The sequence below is a fragment of the Geospiza fortis genome, unplaced genomic scaffold, assembly GCF_000277835.1.
Source record: "Geospiza fortis unplaced genomic scaffold, GeoFor_1.0 scaffold20, whole genome shotgun sequence".
Taxonomy (NCBI): domain Eukaryota; kingdom Metazoa; phylum Chordata; class Aves; order Passeriformes; family Thraupidae; genus Geospiza; species Geospiza fortis.
In genome coordinates this window covers 1,637,384-1,660,948 of record NW_005054374.1, presented here as the reverse complement: position 1 = coordinate 1,660,948, position 23,565 = coordinate 1,637,384, and the positions used below count along the sequence as shown (strand labels likewise).

Here is a 23,565-nt window from a genome sequence, read left to right as displayed (position 1 = left end):
AGCCTCTGATTAACCCTCTCTGGAAGCTGACTCTTTCACACAGATTCCACCAGTGCCTGCACTGGCCCATCCAGTTTAGCAGACCTGTATCTCTGGTTGCTCTGCAGCGTGGCTGGTTCTGTGTGACTGCTTCAATATCCCCATTTTCATCTCCCTGCTGTGGATTTCCTGTGGATCTTGATACCAACCACAGCACCAAGGCAGGCCAAGACAAAACAGAGATGCACGTGTTAATTTGATCCAAATGTAGACAATAAACCTATAAAGGTATCAGAGACGTGTACATGAGCAAAACCAAGGGCTCTGGAGGACTTTAAACTACTACAAAGTAATTACTCCAGTTGAACTGGCCTCTTCCTTTTCTTTTTCTCTCTTTCCTTTTTTTTTTTAAGGAAAAATACTAGACTATTATTTAATTGCACCACTTTCTTCAGATCTGGCCTTAAAAGAGACCTTTTAACATTTCTGAGTGCCCTTCAAATAATTAGATTTGCAAAGCTCACCCTGTAGCATTCCATTAAAATTAACCAATTCACTTGCCTGCAGTTCAAATAACAAAGTGAAGAGCACAATTTGTATCAGGCACTGGACAGTGATGGCAGGAACCCTCCCAAGGTACCTGCATAGGATTTGTTTAAGCTGCCTTCAAAGCCATGTAAAAAACCTGCAGCTTTTAGAACTTGCCCCAAAGAAATGAAAACGGTAGCCCCTTGCAGAATCTCACCTGTGACATCTCGTGGAAGAGGAGCATTTGTTCACTGCCAACAACAATCTCTATAAAAGAAAGGATTATTGAAATGATGATGACTATGAGCAAGTTACTCATTTGTCATTGTCACCAGCACAGAGGAGGTGCCAGATGAAAGGTCCACAGGCTGTACCTGGATCTGAAACCCTGTGTCAGACAACAAAGTGAACTCCACAGGCCTCCAACCTTTGCAAGCCCTGGCACAGCAGAGCTCTGGGAAAGGGCAGGCCAAGGGAAGGGAATGCTTGGGGGATGTGGGGCAGTGCTACTCAGCTGCCTGGGGGGGATTTTGCACACCCCAAAACAGGACTCTGGGAAAAGGCCTTACACCTTTGGTGTGACTTTGGAGAAACCTTTTCAACACAAAATGGGCACCAAGTGTGGTGCAGGGAGTACTGGTGAAGTGAGGTGACTTAGCCTCATCAAGATAAACACAGCAATCTGGAAATCTCTGGACAAATGAGCAACGTGGGATGATCTTTTTTCAGTCATGTTGCTAGGAGACATCACTGCAGTCAATCATAAAACCATCAACTGCTGCTACTCAGGAATTTTTTTAATAAACACTTCTATACTGAAGAGCAATTCAGTGAAGCTAAAATTGCTTATGGAATCATGCCAATTTTGACAAAAACAAGCAACAAAACCTATACTGGTGAAGATTTCTCAGGTTCCATATGACATTTGTGATCCATCAAGTGTAATACCAAGTTTAATGTCACCAGCATTAAAAAAAAAAATCAAGAGAGCAGCTCAAACACACACCCTATGATATCCCATAACAGAAATATACTGGTCTGCTTTCCAATAATCCATAAGAAGTTAGTAAGTAAATTAAGTCTATGTTAAGTAGTTTAAATTCACTATACTCAGGGATCTCCATATAGTAAAGGGAATTTCAAAGGATTTTGAAGCTTGAGAAAGATAAGGACTGCAAGCTTAGTCTAATATTCAGAGCAGCCTAGTGCCCTGCAATGGAGGCAGCTCAAGTTCAAATCCTTGCTCCAGGGCTGTGGGTGAAGGTCAGGGTGAGAGCCAGCCCTCCTCAGGGGCTGGGGCTTTGCTGACAGCTTGGTACTGGGATCAGGATTTTGTGAACAATTTTCAGGAAGTCAGTGCTGGGTTATGCAGTAAATGCTGAAATCTGACAGGAATGTGCAGAGCAGAAACCTCCTTTTTTAAACATTCCTCCCAATGGAGGAGATGGTGGTGTTTTCATGGAGCCAAGCTGCCTGTGTGGAAAGGCTGGAAGGTAATGAGGGTGGAAGCACAATCAGGCAAGAAAAGGGAAACTAAGCCACAAGTAACCTCATAAGGCTGGAAAAAATGATTGAAGAGAAAATAACATTAGAAATTATTTTCAAAGCTACATTTCTTCTAGAGAATCTGCACAATAAAAATATCAACTGTTATGCATTTTCCTAAAGAAGCATGTGAAAGATTTTAGGGGGAGCAGAAAAAAGGAGGTATCATTATTCACACTTTTATTAAACAAAATGCAAAAACCAGCAAGCTAAGAGGAAAAAAACCCAACTCACCCAGAAACAGAAAAATGAAAAAAATATGAAACATATATATTTTCATGACTACATGTATATTTTACCTTCACACATAGTAAGGAAAACGTGTGGTTAGAATACAGCCATGAACAGAAAAGCAGACACAACAAAAGCATAAGGAAAGGAATAAAACTAGTAATTCTAATATTAAATGGCAATAAACTACTTGTGCTAAGAGAGTTTAGGGGTACTAGCTGGGGAAAATGTTTGAGCTGGTCCCATTGCCCTTGCTTTCTTTGACAGGACCATTTTACACAGAAAGTTCTGTCAGGAAATGCTGCCTGCAGTGGTTTTAATCTTGGAAATAACCCACATGGGGTGCCTGCATTCAGACTGGTAAGGAAAAGGCCACAGGTGATAACAGACTGTGCCTCACTGTGTGTCACAGCAGGGTGACACCTGCCTCTGGTCCCACAGGCTGCTCATCCCCTCAGCTCCTTGTCCAGCACTGAATGCTGCCTGGTCTGGGTGGGAGCAGAGCAGCAAGGTCAGGGGGGAAAGCAGGGAAGCCTGGGTCCCAGAGCCAGATGTGTGTCACCAAACAGTGTGTACAGATGTGTCACCGAACAACTCAAAGTCCCTGGGCACAGCCAGAAGCAGCTGCTGGGCCGCTGCCAGTGGCAAGACCTGAGTGAGAAAATGAAGAAAAAATCAAATTGGGAGCCTCTGACCCATGGAATTGATCCAGGGTCTGTTGTGTGGGAAAACACATCCCACACCACAGGAAAGGCCAGGGAAACAATCTGGTACAGATTATTCCTTATGCAGAGATTTCATTGCTGGCAGTAACAAAATGAATTTTTAAATACTTGTTTCCTTCTTGCTTTAAGCTCCTCAGCTAACTCTGGGAGCCACACAGTTATGTACAATGCTTCCAAGTGGAGAAGGAAACAGCAGAGCACACTGAAAATTGTCATTTTGATTCTTAGGCTTTGTTTCTAAAGGGGAAAACAGCACAGCAGTCAGTGTGTCCTTATTGCAGGATACACACAGAGAGGACAGGCAAAGAGGACACAGATCTGATACTACAGCAAACATTTGCACAGATCTAAATGGTAAGCAAGTCCTGTATCATATGCTGTATAATATATGTGCTGGACATATCTGTATCTATCTACAGATAGATGGATATGGTCAAGGTAGCATAAGCAAGACCCTTCCTGCACTGACTTGTTACTTAGCACTCAATAACTCACTGCTAAATGAAAAATACAATTACTGAGATACCCCTGCAGAAGTAAAGTGTACTTCAACTTTCTGGCAAAATTCAAAGTTCAATTACCCTGTAGCAAATCAATCAAATGTGCATGCAGCAAGCAATGAAAAAGTACAGACGTCACCTCAGTGCTTTCAGCTGAACATGGTTTTCCTTCTTTTTAAAAATCAGCAAGTGGCACTAGAAGACATTTACAAAGCTCACATTATGCAGAAAATAAAAAGAAATCTATCAGAGTGATTTAGAGCAGCAGAGCACAGTGCTCTGGGCATGAGAAACAATAAATAATGAGCATTCATCACTGGTAACCTGCACAATGATCTGATTTTTATAGACACTGAGATTCATGACACCAGTTCAACACTGTTCCCATAGCTGGAAGCCAGGCCTGCAGGGCCTGAGCCATGGACACACAGTGCTGATGGATGTGTGGAAGGACACAAATGTGTGTGTGTGCACAGCAAGCCCCACCTAACCCAGCAGTGTCCTGGCTGGATGCTGCTGGTCTGGGATGCACAAATGAAAGCTTCCCAAGGGGAGCACGGGGCCACCCTGTGCACTGACAGCTTGGGGAGTCACTGCCCTTTGCTGCTTCAGGAACCTTTCTTTACTTTTTTGTTAAGAGCAGCACAAAACTGCACTTGAGTTCACAGCTCTGACACAAACCTCCCCCTGGGCTTCTCCAGCCTCTCCCACAAACCCTGCCCTGCTGGACAATCTCAGAGACACTTTATCCTGATTACCAGAGTGGGAAGGGATGACACTCACTTTGTGTTGCCTTGTCATTGTCATATTTTCTGGAAAAATCCCTTCACCGGGATTTCAACTCCTGGGAAGCTGAGAAGCCTCAGAGAAAAAGGAAAACAATATCATCTCATTTGCTTCTCCTGTGTTTTGCTGCTTTGGAATGTGGTCGGAGATTGTTTATCCAACACGTGAATTGTTTTTACTTTTTGTTTTTACCAGTCCAGCTGTGTTGGGACTCTGGAGAGAGTCACAAGTTTTTCATTAGTATCTTGTTAAGCCTTCTGTAAGTATCCTTTCTCTATTCTTTAGTATAGTATTCTTTAATATAATATAGTAACATAAAATAAGCAATTAGCCTATTAAGAATATGGACCCCGAAAATACCACATTGCCTGAAATGGAGACCTTCCGTTTCCAGCAGGGATCGTTACACAAGGTTGGGTTTGGTTTTGTTTTCTCTTAATTCATTATTCCTAGAGCTGACATGACATGTTGTAACCACTTTCAAGTGGCTGAAGGAAACTTTGAAACTCCAACATTTTTTGCTAGTTTCCCTCAGCCAGTGACTTATTTAGCTATGGCTACAACAAATCACAGAATATTCTGAGTTGGAATGGACCAAGAAGGATCATCAAGTCCAACTCTTAAGTGAACAGCCCATACAGGGACTGAACCACAATCTTGGTGTTATTAACACCAGACTCTAAGCAAATGAGCTCACCTCAGTGTTAAATGCTTTAAAAATAAAATAGGAAATAATGCAAATTCACAACTCTGATAAAAATTGAGCCTGAATTTTAAAACAATAGAATTGCCTACCCACATACAAAATTATAACTGTATTTTATATCATCAAAAAAATTAATTCATGAAACTGATTAAGTCTATAGAACAATGGAAATTAAAAGACCACTTAAATATACAAAGTTAATGCTCACTGTAGTTGTAAAATTCATATTTTGAAACATTAGAGGCATCTTAAAAATTTTTATTTAGCATATTGAAAAACAAATGTTACAAAAAATTTTCTATAAACATAGGCAAAAATGCTTAAATAGGATAATTTAATGTAAACCAAACCCCTTTAAAATATACAATACTGTAATCAGAGGTTATTTACATCCAGTGAAGAGAGAACAACCTTCACTTATGTTAATATTATCTAAGCAAATCATTAATTTCCATAATTTCTTAAAACAGTGCCACCTTTAAGTTAGTTTAGTAGCTAAATCATTTCAGTCCCAATACAAGGTGAAATTCAATGTTACATTCAGAAGTGGGAAAGGCAGTATCCTGACTATTCATGTCATCAGCCAAGACAGCACTGCATTCAGAGCTGCAAAACCTTAGAGATACAACTATAAATTTATATTTATTGCATGACAATGCAATTACAGGATAGGTAAAACAAAAAGAAAAAAAAAGCTGTAAAAAACCCCAGTACAAATAAAATTTTATTTTTCAATCAGGTTAGAAAAGCCAACCACAAAACTAAGCTATTTTCCCACATTTCACAAAACAGAACAAACAATTTGTAAGTTGACACTATTCCAACATGGAGAAAACTGTTCATGTTTTAGAGGAAATGCATTTGCACAACTGTCCCACACAGGTGTTGTTTAAATATTAAATTTATTCACCAAGACATAAATTTATAGCCCACAATGTCTTTCATACTCATGTACTCATGGAAAAGGCATTGTCCAATTAATGCAACTCACAGATCACTAAGTTTTTGGTTGTGACTTTTTTTGGAATGGCAAGCATCAATTTGGGATTGCACATAAAAGTATCTACAGGACACAGTAACAGGATAAAGTAACACTCAACTTAGGAGCCACAAACAAACCCTTCAAAAGTGGCAGTGGAATACAGAGCAAAGAAAACACAGAAAGAAGGGAAGATCCAGCTCATCTCTAAGCTACTAAAGCAGACTGCCCATGTTCAGGGATGATGACAGCTGCTAAACAACCTAATGCAGCATGGGTGATGTCCATGCATTTCCTACAGGGAAGTCCTATATCCTGACAAGGAAGTTACTGCTAAAACTCCTATCTGTGCTGGCAGGCACAGGAGGTGCCAATATGGCACAGACACTGAAGTACCAGCTCTTCCTGAGGTGGTTCCTGCATGCTGGGATGAGGCACTTTGTTCTGCTGAATCTGCCTAAAGCAGTTTATTTATTAACTCTTCCTCGGTTTGAAAGGAGCTTTAACTTCCACAAGTGGCAATTCAGGATTCACAAGAGCTAAAACCACTTCAAAAGAAAAGGTCTGACAGTCCACAAACAAAACCCAGGCAATTTTTACTACAAGTGTCCAAAATATACTGTATTATCTACTCATCTTAATATATGTATTATATATAATGAATATAAATACAAATTATAGTTTTGACAATGGAGTCAGGAGTTTGGCCAGGAGTTCATCTCTAATTCAACTTGCCTTAGCAGCTGAAGATCCCCAGCAGGTAACAAAGGCAACCTACTCTTTGCCAAAAATGACAACTCCTGACTGCAGTTGTCAACAGGTTAGATCATATTCTTATCAAAGTGAACATTTACACACCCATCTATAACCATCCATTTCCTCCTAGTCTCCTTCACAAAAATCCTTTGATAACAGTTGGGCCAAGCCCCCATGAGGGGGACCATTTAGAGCAATTTCAAACAGATGGCACTGACATTTCATCTGGGGTGTTTGAAACAAGACAGTTTGGGTTTCTGCTGTAAAAAAAAGCCAACATAACATAATTTAGGGCTCAACACGTTTCAGTTGGTGTTAATTGATTAGTAGAACACAGAAGAGTACTAAGCTAATGCCAAGCTACTTGGTGTGGGAAGAAAGAAAACTGAAACTTACTACTAAAAAATTAAACTGAGCAATTAACTTTTAAATCAACCTGTAAAAGAAGAATCACCACACTAGAATTTGTACCACCTACACCAAGTGGACGAAATTCTGTACAAGCCTGTATGTAACTTGCATCCATCTCTTCAGCCTCAAAAAGTCACTCCACACTAATGCTTGGGGTTCTGCCTGCATGTTCTTAGAATTCCTTGATGGAATGGATAAGCAATAAATTTATTTGTTGTTGAAAAAAGATATTTATATTCTCTGCAAAGAATTTACACAGGCACCAGTACAAGGTGTACACAAGGTACATGTCAGTAGGCAAGGGAGCATCAGAACTTGAGGAAAGGGTTTATAGCTGGCAAAACCTTGAGGAAGGTTTTCATATTTGGGGAAAAAAGGAAGTCACAGATACTGAATTTCTTTCCTTTTTCTCCCTTTAAAAAGGAAAGTAATGCCTTTGGGTGTATGTGCTTGTAGATTATATCCTGGTCCCAGTGAAAATCACAGTAGGAAGTCCATGATCAGGATTTTATCCACTCTTGAGTACTTCACTGTTACTGTTGCATAACTTTCAAGTTCTGAAGTTAACACATGCACACTTCTCACCTCTAGAATACAAAAGTAAAACCAGATAGGAAAACAGGAAAGGCAGAACACAGACAAAAACTTACACCATTAAATTCACCAATTAGTGTCTTGAATTGTCAGCTTCAATATTTACAGAATATTGAGCTGTAATAGCAAAAGCTTTAGAACACACCTCTCCTGCTAGGACTCTGGAATTATTGCTGTTACACCAGCATTCTCTACATGAGATCCTGGTTTGAACACAAAGGCTCCCAGCCTCCTGAGGGCCAGGAGAGGCTGCAGCATGTAACAAAAATCAAGGTGACAAAAAGGAACTAACCAGACAAGAGGCAATACTGCAAAATCAGTCCCCTCTAGTGTAAATAACGATTAAAATGTTGCTTAAGGATTCCCTATTGCAGGGAATTCTGACAGTCTGCAGTAAGAAAGGGGAGGGAGATCCCACAAATTTTGTGGGGAATGTGGACAGTGTTTGGAATAAAACAAGTGACATCCTTCAAAACAGAGGTACTTTTGAGAAGTATGACAGAGCACCACGTCTGTATCTGCACTACACTATCAATACAGATTCCTTATCTTTTAAGACATTTGATAGGGGGAAAAAATCCCAAACCCAAAGAACAAGTGAACCTAAAAAAGGTGAAATTCATTGTATACAAGTCCATTAAATTACAGAAATGCATAATAAGCCAAGATAAAGTGCTACAAAATGATTAATGATTTTTAAAAGGTCCATGGCATTCTTCTTGTTTTACTTAGTACTGGTGACAATGGGGGTCAGTGCAATGGCACCGGCTGAACTGGAGTTCACAATGTCTTCGTACTGTGGGGGTGGATCTAAATGCTGCTCAGTTTCAATTCTTCTCACACTGATTTCCCCGGTGGCTTCCTCATAGGAAGGAGGAGGATCACAGTTTGAGAGCCTTGTGGATATTGAGTCTGACCGTGCATCCGAATAGCTCAGACCTCCTGGAGAGAGCCCAGTGACTTCGAACATTTCCTCCTGCGGGGAATGAACAATGCTGAGAGGCGGCGGGCGGGGCCCTCGGCCATCGGCGCCATCGCCCAGCGCTCCGGGCGCTCCCCTGTGCGCGGCATACACCGACTGCCTGCGCATTTTCTTTTTGAACAGGCATCTCCAGATGACAAAAACCACAATGAGGATAACAAAAAGGCCAATGATTAATGGAAATGCAAGGTAAAATGAATACCAGCTATGTCCTGTGTTACTTTCTCCCTGGAGTCCGTTTTTGTAGACTTTCCAGAACTCTTTCTAGAAGAGCAAGACACAACATGTCAGAAACTATAACACAGTTCATAAAAAACAAGCAATGTAAGCAAGTTGTTTTAAAGAATGAGGACAAAAACAAAGGCATTTCAAATATTGATGATTAAAATAAGAACTGGCATGGATAAGCATACAAACTTTCAATTTTTCTTCTTCTGTGCTTAGTGATACAAAAGGGATTTGGTTTTGTAAACAAACTCCTCACCACTTTTAATTCTTATATCTGCACTCCATGTTTACAAACATGCAGCAGAGAAAGGACTAAGCAATAATGCACTTGGAAAAGAAAAAAACCAAACCACGAAACAAACTAGGAAAAACATATCTCAAAAGCCCCTGCCTAATCAGCATGCACATCAGCCATCGGGTGGATCAGAATCTGTCAGCACCACTCAAGGCACAAGTTAAGGGTTTGTTTGTTTTAAAATTGAAATAATACACTAGTACAATTTGACATAGAAACACTAGCTCACAGTGACAGACCATTCTGGCTAAGCACAACTATGCTGCACTGTCTTATCATAATTTACACATGCCCCACCCTCTGGCTCATACAGCAATCACTGTCAGCTTAGTTTGGGTTGATCCAGATCCTCTGTTTACAGTTAAAAATAGCCCCATAACTGTGAGACTATTACACAGGCTATTATATTCTACAAACCTTGACAACAGAGCTACAGATAAATGGAACATAAAGTGAAAATATGAACAAGCAAAAACAAAGATCAAGGGTGACACCAATACTTGAGAGTCCTCTTTGCTATATTAATATAAGCAAATGGGAGCACAAATATTGTGTTACCATCACATTTCTTCTGCAGTGAATACTGTGAAAAAACTGCACAAAAGAAAAGCATACCCTGCCTCAAAAGAGTAGCCATCCTCACCTGTAATGTCTCTCCTACTATGAAACACTTCCACTGAGTTTTATAATCATAATTTAGAATGTTTTAGTATATTGTAATCTAATTAAAAACCCAAACCCCAAAAACCTATAATTAATGACACCCCCTCAGTCCATGCCAGAATCTCTGAACTCTAGTTTTCTTTAAAAATGCACAGACTTGACCCTCTCATCCTCCTGCCAGCATTACATTAATTTTAAATGACAGCACACATTTCATCCAACTATTTATAAAATAGTCACCAGGTAGAATTGAAATTGTAATTGCTCAGTTGCTAGTAAATTATGTATTTAGGTTGCAGACTGATTTTGCGCACAGACAAATCAGATCCATCATTTTTTTTAGCTCAGGCCTGATGCCACATGATGAGCATTAAACAGAAAATGCCACCCCAGAGGCAGCCTGAGTCCAGAAGCAGCACAATCCCTCTAGCATAGAGGTCAAGCTTTCCCTGTGCAAAGGGAAAAACCAAAACAATTTCAACTCCTACACCAATCCAGGATCAGGCATTTTCCCTAAATTTTAAGGCTTGTCACCACAAGCAGATTGTCACAATGCCCCTCTTTGATGCGAACCCAGGTCCAAATCATCTGAGCTGTGTCAGGTGACACTGGCCTCAAACAAAGCAAGCAAGACTGGAAAGGTGGACTCTAAATACGTCACTACAAGGGCCCTCCTTGACATGTGCTCCACAGTGAACCCCAAACCAACAGTTCTGAGTTTAGAAAAATGTATTTTGGGGGGAACTAGCACTGAAAAATGCCATCACCTGCACAACTGAAGGCTTCTGGGAGCTCTGCATGATAAAACCTGGCAGAACCAAACACCTCACCCTCTCTCCACCAGACCACCAGTCAATTAAGAATACCTATTACTTTTGCATTTGGTGAGAATACAGCTAACCAGATTGCTTAGTGGAATAAATAATAGATTGTTACCTAAAAAAAAACCAGGAAAGGATTAATTAGGATTATGAAATCCTGCTGTATGTACTGGGACCAAACTTCCCACATCGCTGTTCTGTGGCCTCAAGGGTGGCAAAGAAATAAAATTGTAAAATGTTTGTTTTAAGACCAAAGATTTACTGAAAGTCATTACATATACAGTGCAAGGATATGTCATTTTAAAGACTCTCTGGAGGAGAAAGGTAGTTTTGATAAAAAAGAAGAAATTACACTTCTCCCCTAACAATCTATTATGTGTTGCAGACTGCAGAGGAAATGCACCTTCTCCACTAGAAGGGTAGCAAATAGTGACTGGTCTTTGAATATTGTTTCCACATTACTTCTAGGTCAGATCTATCTGCTGTAGAAAATGTATCTTCAGAAAGCTGAAGCAGCATCTCTCCTTGGCACTCTGCTACTCAGCAAAGCAGCAGAAAATCTGTTCTGTTCTCCCAGAGTGGCAGGCACTTAGAGCAGAACAGGGTGTGATGCTTTGGGGATGTTTGACTTGGTGATGTGTGACCAGACAAATGCATAAAGAACTAAAAGAGTGTAAACTGCCTTAAGGATTAAAGTAGCTTAATGTCCTTTTTCATTTACATGCAAGGCAAAGAAAACTCAAGACAGTTTAGACACTCCTCACTCCCTGGACAGAAATTACTTTAGGTCTAACACTATCTTACACAGACAGAGGAATACAGTTCTGCACACAGGTGAAAAACACTAAGAAAGAAACATTTACTTAGTCATTAAAAAAAAAAAAATCTTTAAATGTTCTTAATGGGAAAAGAAAAAAAAAAAACAACAACCAAAAAATAACTCCACAAAACCCCACAAGAAATAACCTTGTTAGCATACTAGATCCTGGGTTCCCAGCTTGCATTTTTGACAGTCAGCTCTCCAAGAGAAGCACAAAGCCTTTTAGCCCTAGACTACCACAACTGACGGGAACTGCAGGAAATGCATCCTTCAGGTCTGAGCTGCACAGCTGCCAAGCTCTCCCTCTGCTCTGCCAGCCCACAGCTACACTGCAGAGTAAAGGGATGGTGCAGGAGGAGGACAAGACATCTGGTCACAGTCAAATCCTGCCTAACAAAGCCACAGACAACTTAGATGAGCTTACACAGTGTGAGGATTTGTACAAACTGCTGTTTGTAAAAGAACTACTGTTGAGAAAGACCAAGAGGGGGAATACTGAAAATTTACAAAGTATCTGAAAAATTCATACAGAAAGTTAAAGAGTAAGTTATAAGCTGGAAAACTCCCAGAACAAACATCCCTCCCATAATTGCTGGTCTCTTTAACTAACAACAGAAAGGACTTTCTGCTTGACAAAATTACTAACTTGTGATTAATGAAAAGGGCACTTCAGTAATCATTTATCCCTGAGTGCTCTACAACTGGGAATACCAGGTGGAAAAGCCTTATAAGGCTGAAAAACTGAAGCAGGCCACAGAATCAGATAACTGCAATGGAAAATACTTAGAAAACATCTAACATATATTCCTGCCAAGAACTATTTTTCTGAATGTACCTTAGTGCTTTGGCAAATCCAGTTTGAAATAATGAAAAGGAATTCTCAAAGGCATCCCAAAGACAGTTACAGCAAAATTTTCCAGAATTCTGTTTCCCTTTCATTTGTAATACTCAGAACAGAGTCAGTATCAGTTAGCTGGATCTGAATTCTGAATCAAATAAGGGATTCACAAGGAAGTCAAGACTCACACTCTCTTGAGAATTTCAGGGGAGGCTTTTACTACAGCTGGCACCATTGTCATCCTCAAGTGATTCTTAGTCAATTGCCTGACTTGTTTTTAAGGTGGACTGATAACAAGCCACTCAGAAGACTGCTTGGTATTCCCCAGGCAGAGGGAGAGAACAGAGAAGTGAGGTGAAGTGAGTGCACCTGCTACACTCTTCCCTTCTGGTCTGCCCCCAGTTTCAAGTAGCACGAAAAGATTCACATCTTCTGGTATGAGAATTTATCCAGCATCCATAATTACACACAGAGCAACACTGGAAGTCCTACTTGATCATATAATTTTAGATCTGGTGTTGACAAGTTCTGAGTTGCTTACTAAGATTTTTAGCAGTAGTGTGTTTGTTTTGAATAAAACACCAAAGAGAACTTGGCAATTTTTGCAATATTTAAAATTCACGGGAAATTTGCAACAGGAATAAAAATCTGTGGTTTCCAGCTTTTAAAATCTTCATGCAGTTTAATTTAAAAAAAATGAGTTAATAGAAATTAATATCAGTGCTACAATCACACTCAGATACTTAGCACAGTAACCTTTGAATAAATCTTTTAGCCTCCCAACAACCTCTGACACCTGACCAGTGACCACATGCAGCACTGCCTGCAGGCTATAAGCACCACAATAAACAGCTTTACAAGGTCACACCTAGGCCTCACCTTATCTGTTAACTTCTGACAGTAATCATTAGAGACTGCTGAAAGAGTTCAAACACAGGCAGGCTACTGTGCTGCTGCTGGGAGATACTCTCCCAGATTTCACATATTTGTACCTTAAGAACTTCCATTAGCCAAAGTTGATTCCTTTCAGTTAATGGTTCCAGACTGATTTAACTTCCCTTCATTTACATCACTGTTCTCTGAACCTGTACAAGCTTTTATGATCTAAGACATCCTGTGGCAAGGCACTCCACAGCTCCATTAGCTGTGGTGAGGAGAGACTCCTATTTGCTTTGAACCTGCACCTTTCCAGTTTCCTTTGAGGCCCTCTCAGCTCTGCTATCAGAAGGACGGCAAGTGACTGACCTCAGCTCAGCCTTCATCTCACAGACATCTTCACATATCCCCTGATTCAATTATTTTATCATCTGTTGATGTTATACAAGTCTTTCCATATCTTTGATCAATTGTCACACTTCTCTGGTCCTTCCTCACCTACTAATTTACTTTTAAAGAGACAGGGAGATGAGAGTTGTGCACACTCAAGATGTGGATAAGGTCTTTATTTTGATCCCTGTTCCTTTATTTCAGATTATTAGAACTCGGGGTTCTTTGTTTTGGTTTTGTTTAACTGCTCAGCATTAAACTGAAGTCTTCATAGATTGAAATCCAGATCTCGTTCCCAAATTCTTTTCAGAGCCAATCATAATGAATGTCCCCAATTCCTTCACGTGCATTACATTTGTCAACAAATAATTTCATATTCTATTTTACCCACAAAGTCCTGCAAATTCTTCCCTGTTGCCTCTAGCCTAACATTATAGTTTTATCGTTATAGCTAACTTTATAGTTTCAAATAGTAATTTGGAATCTGTCAAAATCCTGTCTTGAAAATACTGAATGGCATGTATGCACACTTGACATACACAATGCTAATTAAAAACTCATGCACCAAAAATAACTTGAGGGAACTGCTTGATATTCTTTTAATATTACAAATCTGCACGTTGTAGACCTTCCCAGAAGACTGCAGAAAAACAAAGAAGCAAGTGGACAAGATAAAAAATACAGTGATTAGACAAAAAGTTATAAGATAAATAAGCTACAGCCCCTATTTGAATTTCAGTCTGTCTATACTATGAAAGCTTTGATCCTGTGTTTCTCTGCATACACTAGATCATGTTCTCAGTCTGCTGCAGCCATTCCCTTCCCCTGGGACACAGATGTTAAGTATTACTAAGTGGCTGTGTGGATGGATACTGCTGGGGGACAATGCACTAAATAAAGCCCAGTGAGGCTGGTCAGGCACCACTGCACATTAGCAGAGCCTGACCCATTAGCAACTCCCCACAGCAGAAGAGAGCAGCCAGGAAAAAAGGATACAGTAGTGGAAATGGATAAAAGGTCAGGATCTTATTGAAAGCTCCTTCAACACTTGTGGCAGAAAAGAAATGTAATTATTTCTATTTAACTACTTCCCAAATACCTCTGCAAGGGAAATGCTAATTACCATAGCATAAAATGTTCCTAAATGGGAGAAAGAAGCTGAGAGACAACATGTTTAGGTTATGTTTTCTCTAGTGAGTGGAACAAAAAGCAGCAGTGATATTGTGTTAGAATTTTATACAGGTTGTCTCATTGTACACATTATTTTTAATTACACAATGAGCTATCATTAGGAATAGTCATGCCAAGTCAAGTTTGGGAGGTAAAAACACGTGTATGCAGGCACTTCAGAGCTTCAGAAAGAAGCACCTTTGAAGGGAAACCACATGTCCTACAACTTCATTTTAATATATCAGAAAACTCTCATGCCAGCCTTATCCATTTCCCCAGCTATGTGTGAGATAACACCAACACCACCAAAAAGATGCCAAGAACTTAAAATGTCCAGTATGCCTTAATACACTGTTACTTTTTTGATGCAGAGCTCAGCCATTGAAGAGTAGAATGTGTCACCTGTGTAAATTTCAGGAGAAATCTGCAAGGTTCCCTGTGTCACTCTGGCCACTAAATCACTGGCCTTGCCAGTACAATTTCCCTGTGCAAAAACCAAATCTAATACAATGCTGGAAAACATACAAGCCCTCAGCACACCCAAAGCTTTAGTGTAAATACACCCCACCCATCTTTACATACACAGCAAAACATACCGTTTTTTCCTCATTTTCAAATGCTTCTCTTGCTTCTTCATAGCTACAGATTTCTTCTCTGCATTCATGTTCTATGTCACCTTGCTTTATTTCTTCCAGAAACGTGTTGGCTCTTGGGTATCTTTTCAACACAGAGTTGGCTTTGTCCTCTGTTAAGAACACTGAATAAGAAGAGGAGAGTCAACAAAGGTCACTTCTAAAACAGACACCCAAAACCTCATGCTAGAATTCCTCCAAAAACATGCCTTTGAGAAAAAGTTTTTTCAAAGCCTTCCCCTTTATTTGATATGATAAAAGGCCTTTCCTAGTTTTGCTCACTGTGGTAAGTAGCTGGGCCTACAATTTCAGCAGTTATTGCTAAAATATCATAAATGCACAGCCCTCAATTCAGCATCACAACCATGGGTGGTGAAACAAGACTGAAGCTGGTGCCCAGGAAGAGTCCTTAGAAGACACAGACACATGCTCAGCTCAAGCTGACAGTGAACAAACAAATCCTGCTTGTCAACATCCAAAATGATGTTTGCTACTGCCTGGGGGCATCACAGCCAGAATGCTCTGGAGGTTTTGATATAAATATTTATGACTATTACCCAGAGTCACAAACACCAGACAGCTGCATTTATCAATGTTTAAGTCTATAAGTTTTCTTAAGCAACTTTGAAGCAGACTTGCTCCCTTCTACTCCAGAACTCTCAACCATTAAATGGGAACTCTTCTGAGGGTGTGGGGGGGAGGTAGCCTCTTTCTATTTTTTTGAATCATACAGAAAACTTCACCTTATTTGATGAATCAAACGAAAGAATCCTAAAAGGCAACCCATGTTCTGACACAGGTATTATTTATTTGCTTCCTTTAGTGTGCTGTCCAAGGAGGAAAGCTGGAAGCAATCTCTTTTCTTCTGATGTTCCAGCTTTCCATCAAACTCTCTGACCCAATGATTTTTACATATGCAGTAACTGGGAACACTTTGGAATCCATCAGCCTGAATTACCCAGGAGGTACATCTGCAGTGCATGATGTAGGAATTCTCCAGGTATTTCAGGTTAGGAAGCAGGAACATCAGGTCAGTGCTACATCGTTCTTGGGCTCTGAGTGCCAGCAAGAGGGGATAATGATTCAATGCACTGCCACACTAATGCATTTGTAGCACTTTCTTGGCTACACAATCATTTGTGCATTGCTTCATTTGCAGTTAGTCTGAAGGGTTCTTTTTTCCCTTAATCATCTGATTTTTAATGTTATAAAAGGAGGGCAGCAAGGAAACTGTTTTTGCTTTAGAAACATGTGGTGGTATTTGCCAGCACTGATTAGCATAATTAGGCATAACTAATCTCAACTTGTTTAATATCTGTGGTATACTACTGTAATGGATCTCCATGGCCAGGCTACAGGGGGTGGCTTCTGTGAGAAGCTGCTAGAGAATTACCCTGTGCCAGCGGAGAAGGAAGGGAGGAGGTGCTCCAGGTGCCAGAGCTGAGATTCCCCCGTAGCCCGTGGTGCAGACCATGGTGGAGGGGGGTGACAGAGCAGCTCTGGGGGCACCTGGCATCCAGCCAGGGTCACTCAGTCACAACTTGCTTACAAATCATTTGACAGGGATCTTCCTTTTGCAAAGGATTACATGAAGATGTGAAGACTGAATTCCAAAACAGCACTGACTCCTATGCTTGCAGCTGAATACATTACATACATGCATATATCACACAAATTACCCTGCTCATGAGGATGCTACAGCTACAATGCATCCAGCCCTGCAACTGCACCCACTGCAAATTTGGTTTCTTTCACCACCACAGGTGAGGACACAGACATCTTGTGCAAGTTCATTGACTAAGTAACACCGAAACCAATATTCAGAAATCTCTTCAAAAAGGAAAGAATAAGAGATGGCTTTTTTCCACTTTCCACACAATTCCCATCACTTCCCTCTGGCCTGAATTATTTGGTTTCTTTCAGCCCCATGCCTCAGTGATCACCTCAAGGTGATGAGCTGAACAATTCATCCATATGAGGAATGCAGCACACAGCCATGCCTGGGGATGGACTGCAAGTGCTTTTCCTACTTCCCCCAACTCCTTGTGGGCATTCATGAAGGGAACAAGTGTCAGGCCAGACTCTCCTAAGAGTGTCCATGTGTAGAGGCACTGAAGAGTAGATAATGCACTATAAATTAAGTTTCCCTTCCTCCAGCAGATAAAACGTAGGGAATTTCATTTCATGGCTGGAATCCATCCACAAAAAGAGCAATGAGAGAAGTGATGACAGCTTTGTATTGGATGCAGAAGGAAAAGAAACACAGGAAAATGCAGGTAGCTGAAAATACCCTGATTTACAGATTCTGGCTCTCAGAAACGAGATACAAATAATTGTTTCTGCATGCGCTTTCCAATTTCCAAAGAGAATAAAGGTTTAAAATCTGGTATATTAAGAAATATTACATTTGATATATATTGATTTGAGTTTTTTGGTAATACTTAAGTTTTCCAAAAGGAAATAATCAGACATTTCTGAAATGCATTGATGAAGAACAGCAAAATGTTAATTCAGTTCAAGAATGGACAATATATGACTATCTAAACCTCCAAAGTTTTTATTTAACAACTCGTATTCAGAATACTTCTCTCACAATATAGTATACAAAATGTACATATCACAGAGACAAAAAAGCCTGCTGAGGAAAATGAACTGCATCTCATCTTAATTATGAATGTATCTGATAAATAAAAATCTCTGGCTAGTCTACACCTGGAGTGCCTTTTGACTCTGCAAGGGTGGAAATAAAAATGAAGTATATTAACTTGTTTGTTTGGATGTGAAATTTTTAATGCTTTGCATAATCCTAGTGACTTTAAATCCTGTTGAGAAGTCAATACAAATGTATCAAGAAAATAAAACCTTGCAATTGAAATACAGGGATTTAATGAGAATCAGGCACTGCCTGATGAATCTCATAAAAAAAGATAATGGAACTGTATTGCAGAACCCACCCTGGCTTCTTAGTATTCCAGGACCATAACCATGTAGATACTCAGCTATAGTAGGATAAGAGTGTGCAAAAAGCCCACTTGGGCTGGATGCCCACCTAGCTAAGCCACAGCATGGCTGAATTCACTGCAGCTGTTACTGTGGAGCTCAACACAATCAGGGAAGAGTTGCATGTGTAAGAATAAAGAAATGAAGTAAGATAAGTCACTTTTTCACTTTGTTAAGGAGATTAACTAGCAAATAAAAGATAAAAGAGAAGTCAAAATCATTATTTTGGCATTATATATATAAAAGACACAAATCATCCAGTGTCTCTTCTACTTCCCATATTTTTGTAGGATATAGATGAAGTTATACAACTACCAAATTTAATGCATTTGAATACATCATTTCTTCAGACATGCTTGTGCTCTGTATGTAACTGTAATAAGTGGCTTTTACCAAGTTTTTATGTATCAGAAAGCTTCCAGAGACTTAGTTTCACTTATTTATATTGAAGAGAACAATACAGTCAGATCAATTTATTACACACCCTCTGGAAAGCCTGCCTGCTATCCTAGTAGTGGATGGATACTCTACCAAGGTGAAATTCAATCAGAACCGGAGCCAGGCACAGACACAAGAGGATAAATATTTTGCAGCCTGCCAGCTGAAGCTGCCACAGGGAAAGGAAAAAAGCTTTAGGTCTGTAGGGACAGAGGGAATAGGGAGCAGCAGCATGGGAACCAAGCATTCTGAGACACTGAAGTGCTGCCGAAGCAAAGCCCGGGGCAGCCTGGACACCAATACCAGCTCTACTGAGACCAGTGCTGAGCTTCCTTTTTTGACTCCTTACCCACCTAAGCAGACTAAAATCACCACCAAATAGTAAACCCAAACATTTCAGCACTAAATTTGAAGCTGCTGCTGCTATTACATCTTTCTGTAGGTCATCTTAACAAATCCATTTGGTTTGAATTTGTGCTTTTAGTTACAAAGTTTAAAAAGTGACTTCTGCTCTGAGAATCAGGAGTTACAGAAACAAGCTTAAAACCAGTTAAATCTAAAGTACTCAGGGCTGGAAATTCAGGTCTGTGGTCTTCAATCTGCAACCAGCTTTCAAAGGGCAACAATATGACTGTGATGATTTTTATGGTCTGCAAATAACATCTCTGTCAGAACAGTTGCATGACTCCAGCTCAATGTGGGCAAAGTTCTGCATCATCTGTAACATCAAAGCCAGTTCAATGCCAGAGGGCATCTATTGTGCAGAGACTGGGATTATGAGCAGAAGACAGTGCTGGGGTGTGTTACTGTCTACTTAACAGGAAATAATGGAGAATGTACACTCATCGGTAGGTTAAACTTACCACTATCCATGGTGATTGCTGTCAAGGCCGGGAACTTGCAAATATCAAGTCTGTAAACAAAAGAGCAAATATCCTGATGAGTTTGCAAATTACAATCAACTCGGACAAGTTTCTCTTGATTCCCAAATACTGGTATGAATACATCAGAATTCGAAACTCCATGATGAAAATGAACCCCTCTTTTGAGTTGTACCAGTACTGCATGCAGGCTGATTTCAGTAGTATAGGAACTCTATCCAAGGAAAAGATAACCTGTGAAATGGTGAATGCTTTAACAGTTTTCAAGGCTTTTCAAATTCAGAATATCAAAAATGTTAATATGAAATAAGAGGGTGTGTATAATTTCAAACAAAATGCATCCTGTTTTGCCTAACTGAACTTTAAAGGCATTACATTTTCCAGTGTAATTACTTATACCTTAACTAAGACTTAAATTCACTCTGCAGAGATCATCAAGTCAACTCATTATCTTTAGTCTATAGATCAGATTTTTGAAATCAGAGTGAACATATGGAAATTCATTCAGAGTCGGGTACTGATTAAAGCAGGATGCCTGCATAAAGTTCAAGGGCAGAACAAGACTATGATTTGGCAAAGGAACTTGCACTACACCAGAGGATCCCAACCTGCCCTACAAGAACTTACACGTACTTTGTGCCTCATCTTGGAAAGAGAACAGACAGGAGATGCTCTCAGTTGACAAAGTGCCTGAAGCTCATTGCACCCAGCAGGCAGAGAGCCAATAAGAACTGCATCTGGAGGAAGCAAGAGTAGTGCAGCTCCTTGGACTCTTTTTTGGTATGGGAAAAGTCAGGGAAATAAAGCTTTCAGCAAAGTAAGAGAAAGGTGCAACCGCCTAACCAAGTTAGAACAACACCACGAGGTTAAAGGGTTTATTATTAATAAATTACCTACTCCTAAGGGTTAGCACCAGCCTTCAGAGGCCAGGTTACACATCAACATATCACAGCACCCAGATGTTCTCATTTTCCATAAATCCAAACCCTCATAAGCAAACCTTTCTGTAAAAAAGGTTAGCCATGGCTGTTGTAATAAACAAAGAGGGAAAGTTGATGTTCCCAGCCTGGCCTGCCCAACACTGTAACTCCTCATGCAAGAGCAGACTGCGGTACTTGCATGCTGAGCTGAATGGTGCTCCATGAAGACATCCCAGCCTGCTAACAAAACTGTAGGAGTGGCACTACATGATAAGGGATGAAGGAGCTAACTCATTCTAAAGCAAGTTCATCAAACCTCTGTAAAGGCAAATAAATGTGAATAAAGAGCAGACATTAAGGCACTCTGAAATCTCACCACCATAGTTTTTAGCTTGTTGTTGCTAAGTATTGTAGGTGGACAGAAACAGAGGGCTTAATTTATTTTTTTCAGAATGTATATAAAATACCCAGAATTTTTCTCAGCAGACTACTCTATGCCAACACAAATGACCTTTGCTTTTTGCTTCTTGAATAAAAATAAAATTAGTGTCATTTAATGATTAATCACGTAGTCACAACCCAAATAGCTGCGATGAAGAAATTGCTAAACTTATTAAAACAAACAGGTCATGAAAGATTTGGCTAGTGGTCTAACTATTTTCTTCATGTTACGTTATTATTTTCTTCTGCCATTTATTACCCACCAGTTTCAGTCAGCTGGTTTAGCATCAGCCCCCCAGATAAACAAACATCAACAGAAGAGGCAGCAGCCAGGAGTGGCCCCCCAGATAAACAAACATCAACAGAGAACAGAAGGAATTCTCCCTTGCTCTGACAAGTGGCAGCAATGCAGGGAATTAAACATACATTTCCTATGTGTCCCCTCTTGAATGGGATCATTTTTTTGCAATAAATTTCAGTTAGTCTTTAACGTTTCACCCTTTTAACAAAACTTGAGTGTGGATTTCTACAACATTCAAAATAAAAAAAACAAAACCAAGACAGAACACAAGCATCCACATCCATGAGTCACAACCCCTCTGATGGCTCTGCCTACTTGGAACTGTGTTGGGAAAAAGGGGACTTTGTGCCTCCCCCCTGCTATGGGATGTTTTCCACCAGGAGCAGTGCAAGTCACTGCCTCTGCCTTGGCATCTGGCACTTGGTACTTGGCATATCATTTTCTCTGGGAATGAAAACCAGAACACTGACTCACAGGTTGGGAAAATATGGAAAACACAGGGAGAAGAAAAAAGAAAACAGTGAAGGTAGAATATCTTTTAATTTCTTCAATGAAAATTTTATTAGGGGCTAGTGACTGCACAACAAAAATTATGTTTCACTTTACCTCCTTCATTACAGAAGGAAACAGTATGTCCTTCTACAGGAAATATCAAATACAGCTTTTCAGTCAGTGGCTGTAGTGCAGAAACTTCCCTTCATCAATCCACATTAGATTTTTACAGCAGTTACAAGCATTCAGAGCTCCCTGGCACTAATTCTGCCCATTCTCCGAAAAACGTGTTTTCTCTCTCCTGAATTTCCTCTCAAACTTCTTCATTTCCAAGCTCCCAGAAATCACAACTTTACCCTCTATTAACAGTCCCTTCCCCTAAAGGGAAGGAGTTTAATTACACTTTAGTCCTCTACTCTGACACTCTTGGTTCAAACTGACTAAACAGTTCAAAGGTGGCTTGGAAGAGAGGATTGAAGAAAAACAAGTACAAAACCCTTTTTTACCATCATAAGCCAGCTAATAAAGCAGAAGAGGGCTGGTCACACCACAGGAGCATCCTGACTTACTGCTGACTCATTTATTCCTCTGTCCAACTCCTTACTTAGCTTCCTGCTTTTAAATCTTCACAAGTCTTACTGAAACACCAAAATTTGTTGTTTCATGAACCCCTCTTCTATCCATCTTCTATAAGGTTATAGATCACCTTAGATATGTGACAACACAGTGGACAGCTGCACAGCCCTACACCCATGCTGAGTGCCCAATTCTGAGTTAATGGCAGCTGATCCAACAAATACGTGACCTTTCCTGACTGCCTGCTTGTAGAATGCTTAAAAAACAAAACAAAAAACAATGAACCACACACTTCTAGTAGGAATTATAATGACTCAGTGGGAAGCACTGAATTCTAGAGCCTGTGAGAGAGCCCAGGAGACACAGCAACACCACCCCTGCTATTTACCAGCAGTGCCCTGCTCAGCAACACGCTGCAGCCTCTTACCAAGGAGAAACATCCTGCATGAAAGAGGAATTAATACTGAAATACCAAACCAAGCTATACATTTATAACCTAAATATTCTTTTTCTCAATTCTGCAAGTACCCAAATCTTGCATACACTATTTATAAGCATAAAGCATAGAATATTTGTATACATAATTCCAAAGGTGGTAATCATTCTAGCAGTGACAATCTCTCAAATTGGGAAGGTAACTAATTTCAGCATTAAAAGCTACAGTCTTAAGAGAGTGTTTCTGCAGGATTTTGTTGCATTTATTAGGATAACCATCTTTGGCTGGCAGGCACACACCTCTCCTGAGTACATTTCCTGACTTCAAGCTTAATGGCAACTTGTGTGCAGCATGTTCCATGAAAGGGCAGAGGATCTGGCTGAGGGCACACAAACTGCCTGCACTGTTCTCCCTCACTGTCATGTGCTCCCAGGATACAGAACATCCAGCACAAAGCCAGTCCTTAAGGGAAGGGAGGAGGAAGAGAAGGGAAAGTAAGGCTAATGTAAAGCAGCTGCAGTATTTTCACCTCACCTAGTTTCTCACCTGCTGTGTTAAAAAGGACTTAAAATACTGCAAGGCCCCCTGCTCCTCTCCCAGCTGGGGAGGGATTTGCATGACAGCA

General features: G+C 40.2%; 1 protein-coding gene across 1 annotated transcript in view; it reads right to left on the bottom strand.

The window, feature by feature from the left end:
- Positions 1–5,244: 5,244 nt before the first annotated feature.
- PRRG1 (proline rich and Gla domain 1) overlaps positions 5,245–23,565 on the bottom strand; it is a 28,832-nt gene continuing 10,511 nt past the window's right edge. Inside the window, exons 2-4 of the mRNA XM_005424856.2 lie at positions 19,757–19,806; positions 15,420–15,580; positions 5,245–8,986 (exon numbers count right to left, since the gene is read on the bottom strand). Of these exons, the coding sequence (XP_005424913.1) occupies positions 8,465–8,986; positions 15,420–15,580; positions 19,757–19,766 (693 nt within the window). The 5' untranslated portion in view covers positions 19,767–19,806 and the 3' untranslated portion in view covers positions 5,245–8,464. The remainder of the gene's footprint in view (positions 8,987–15,419; positions 15,581–19,756; positions 19,807–23,565) is intronic.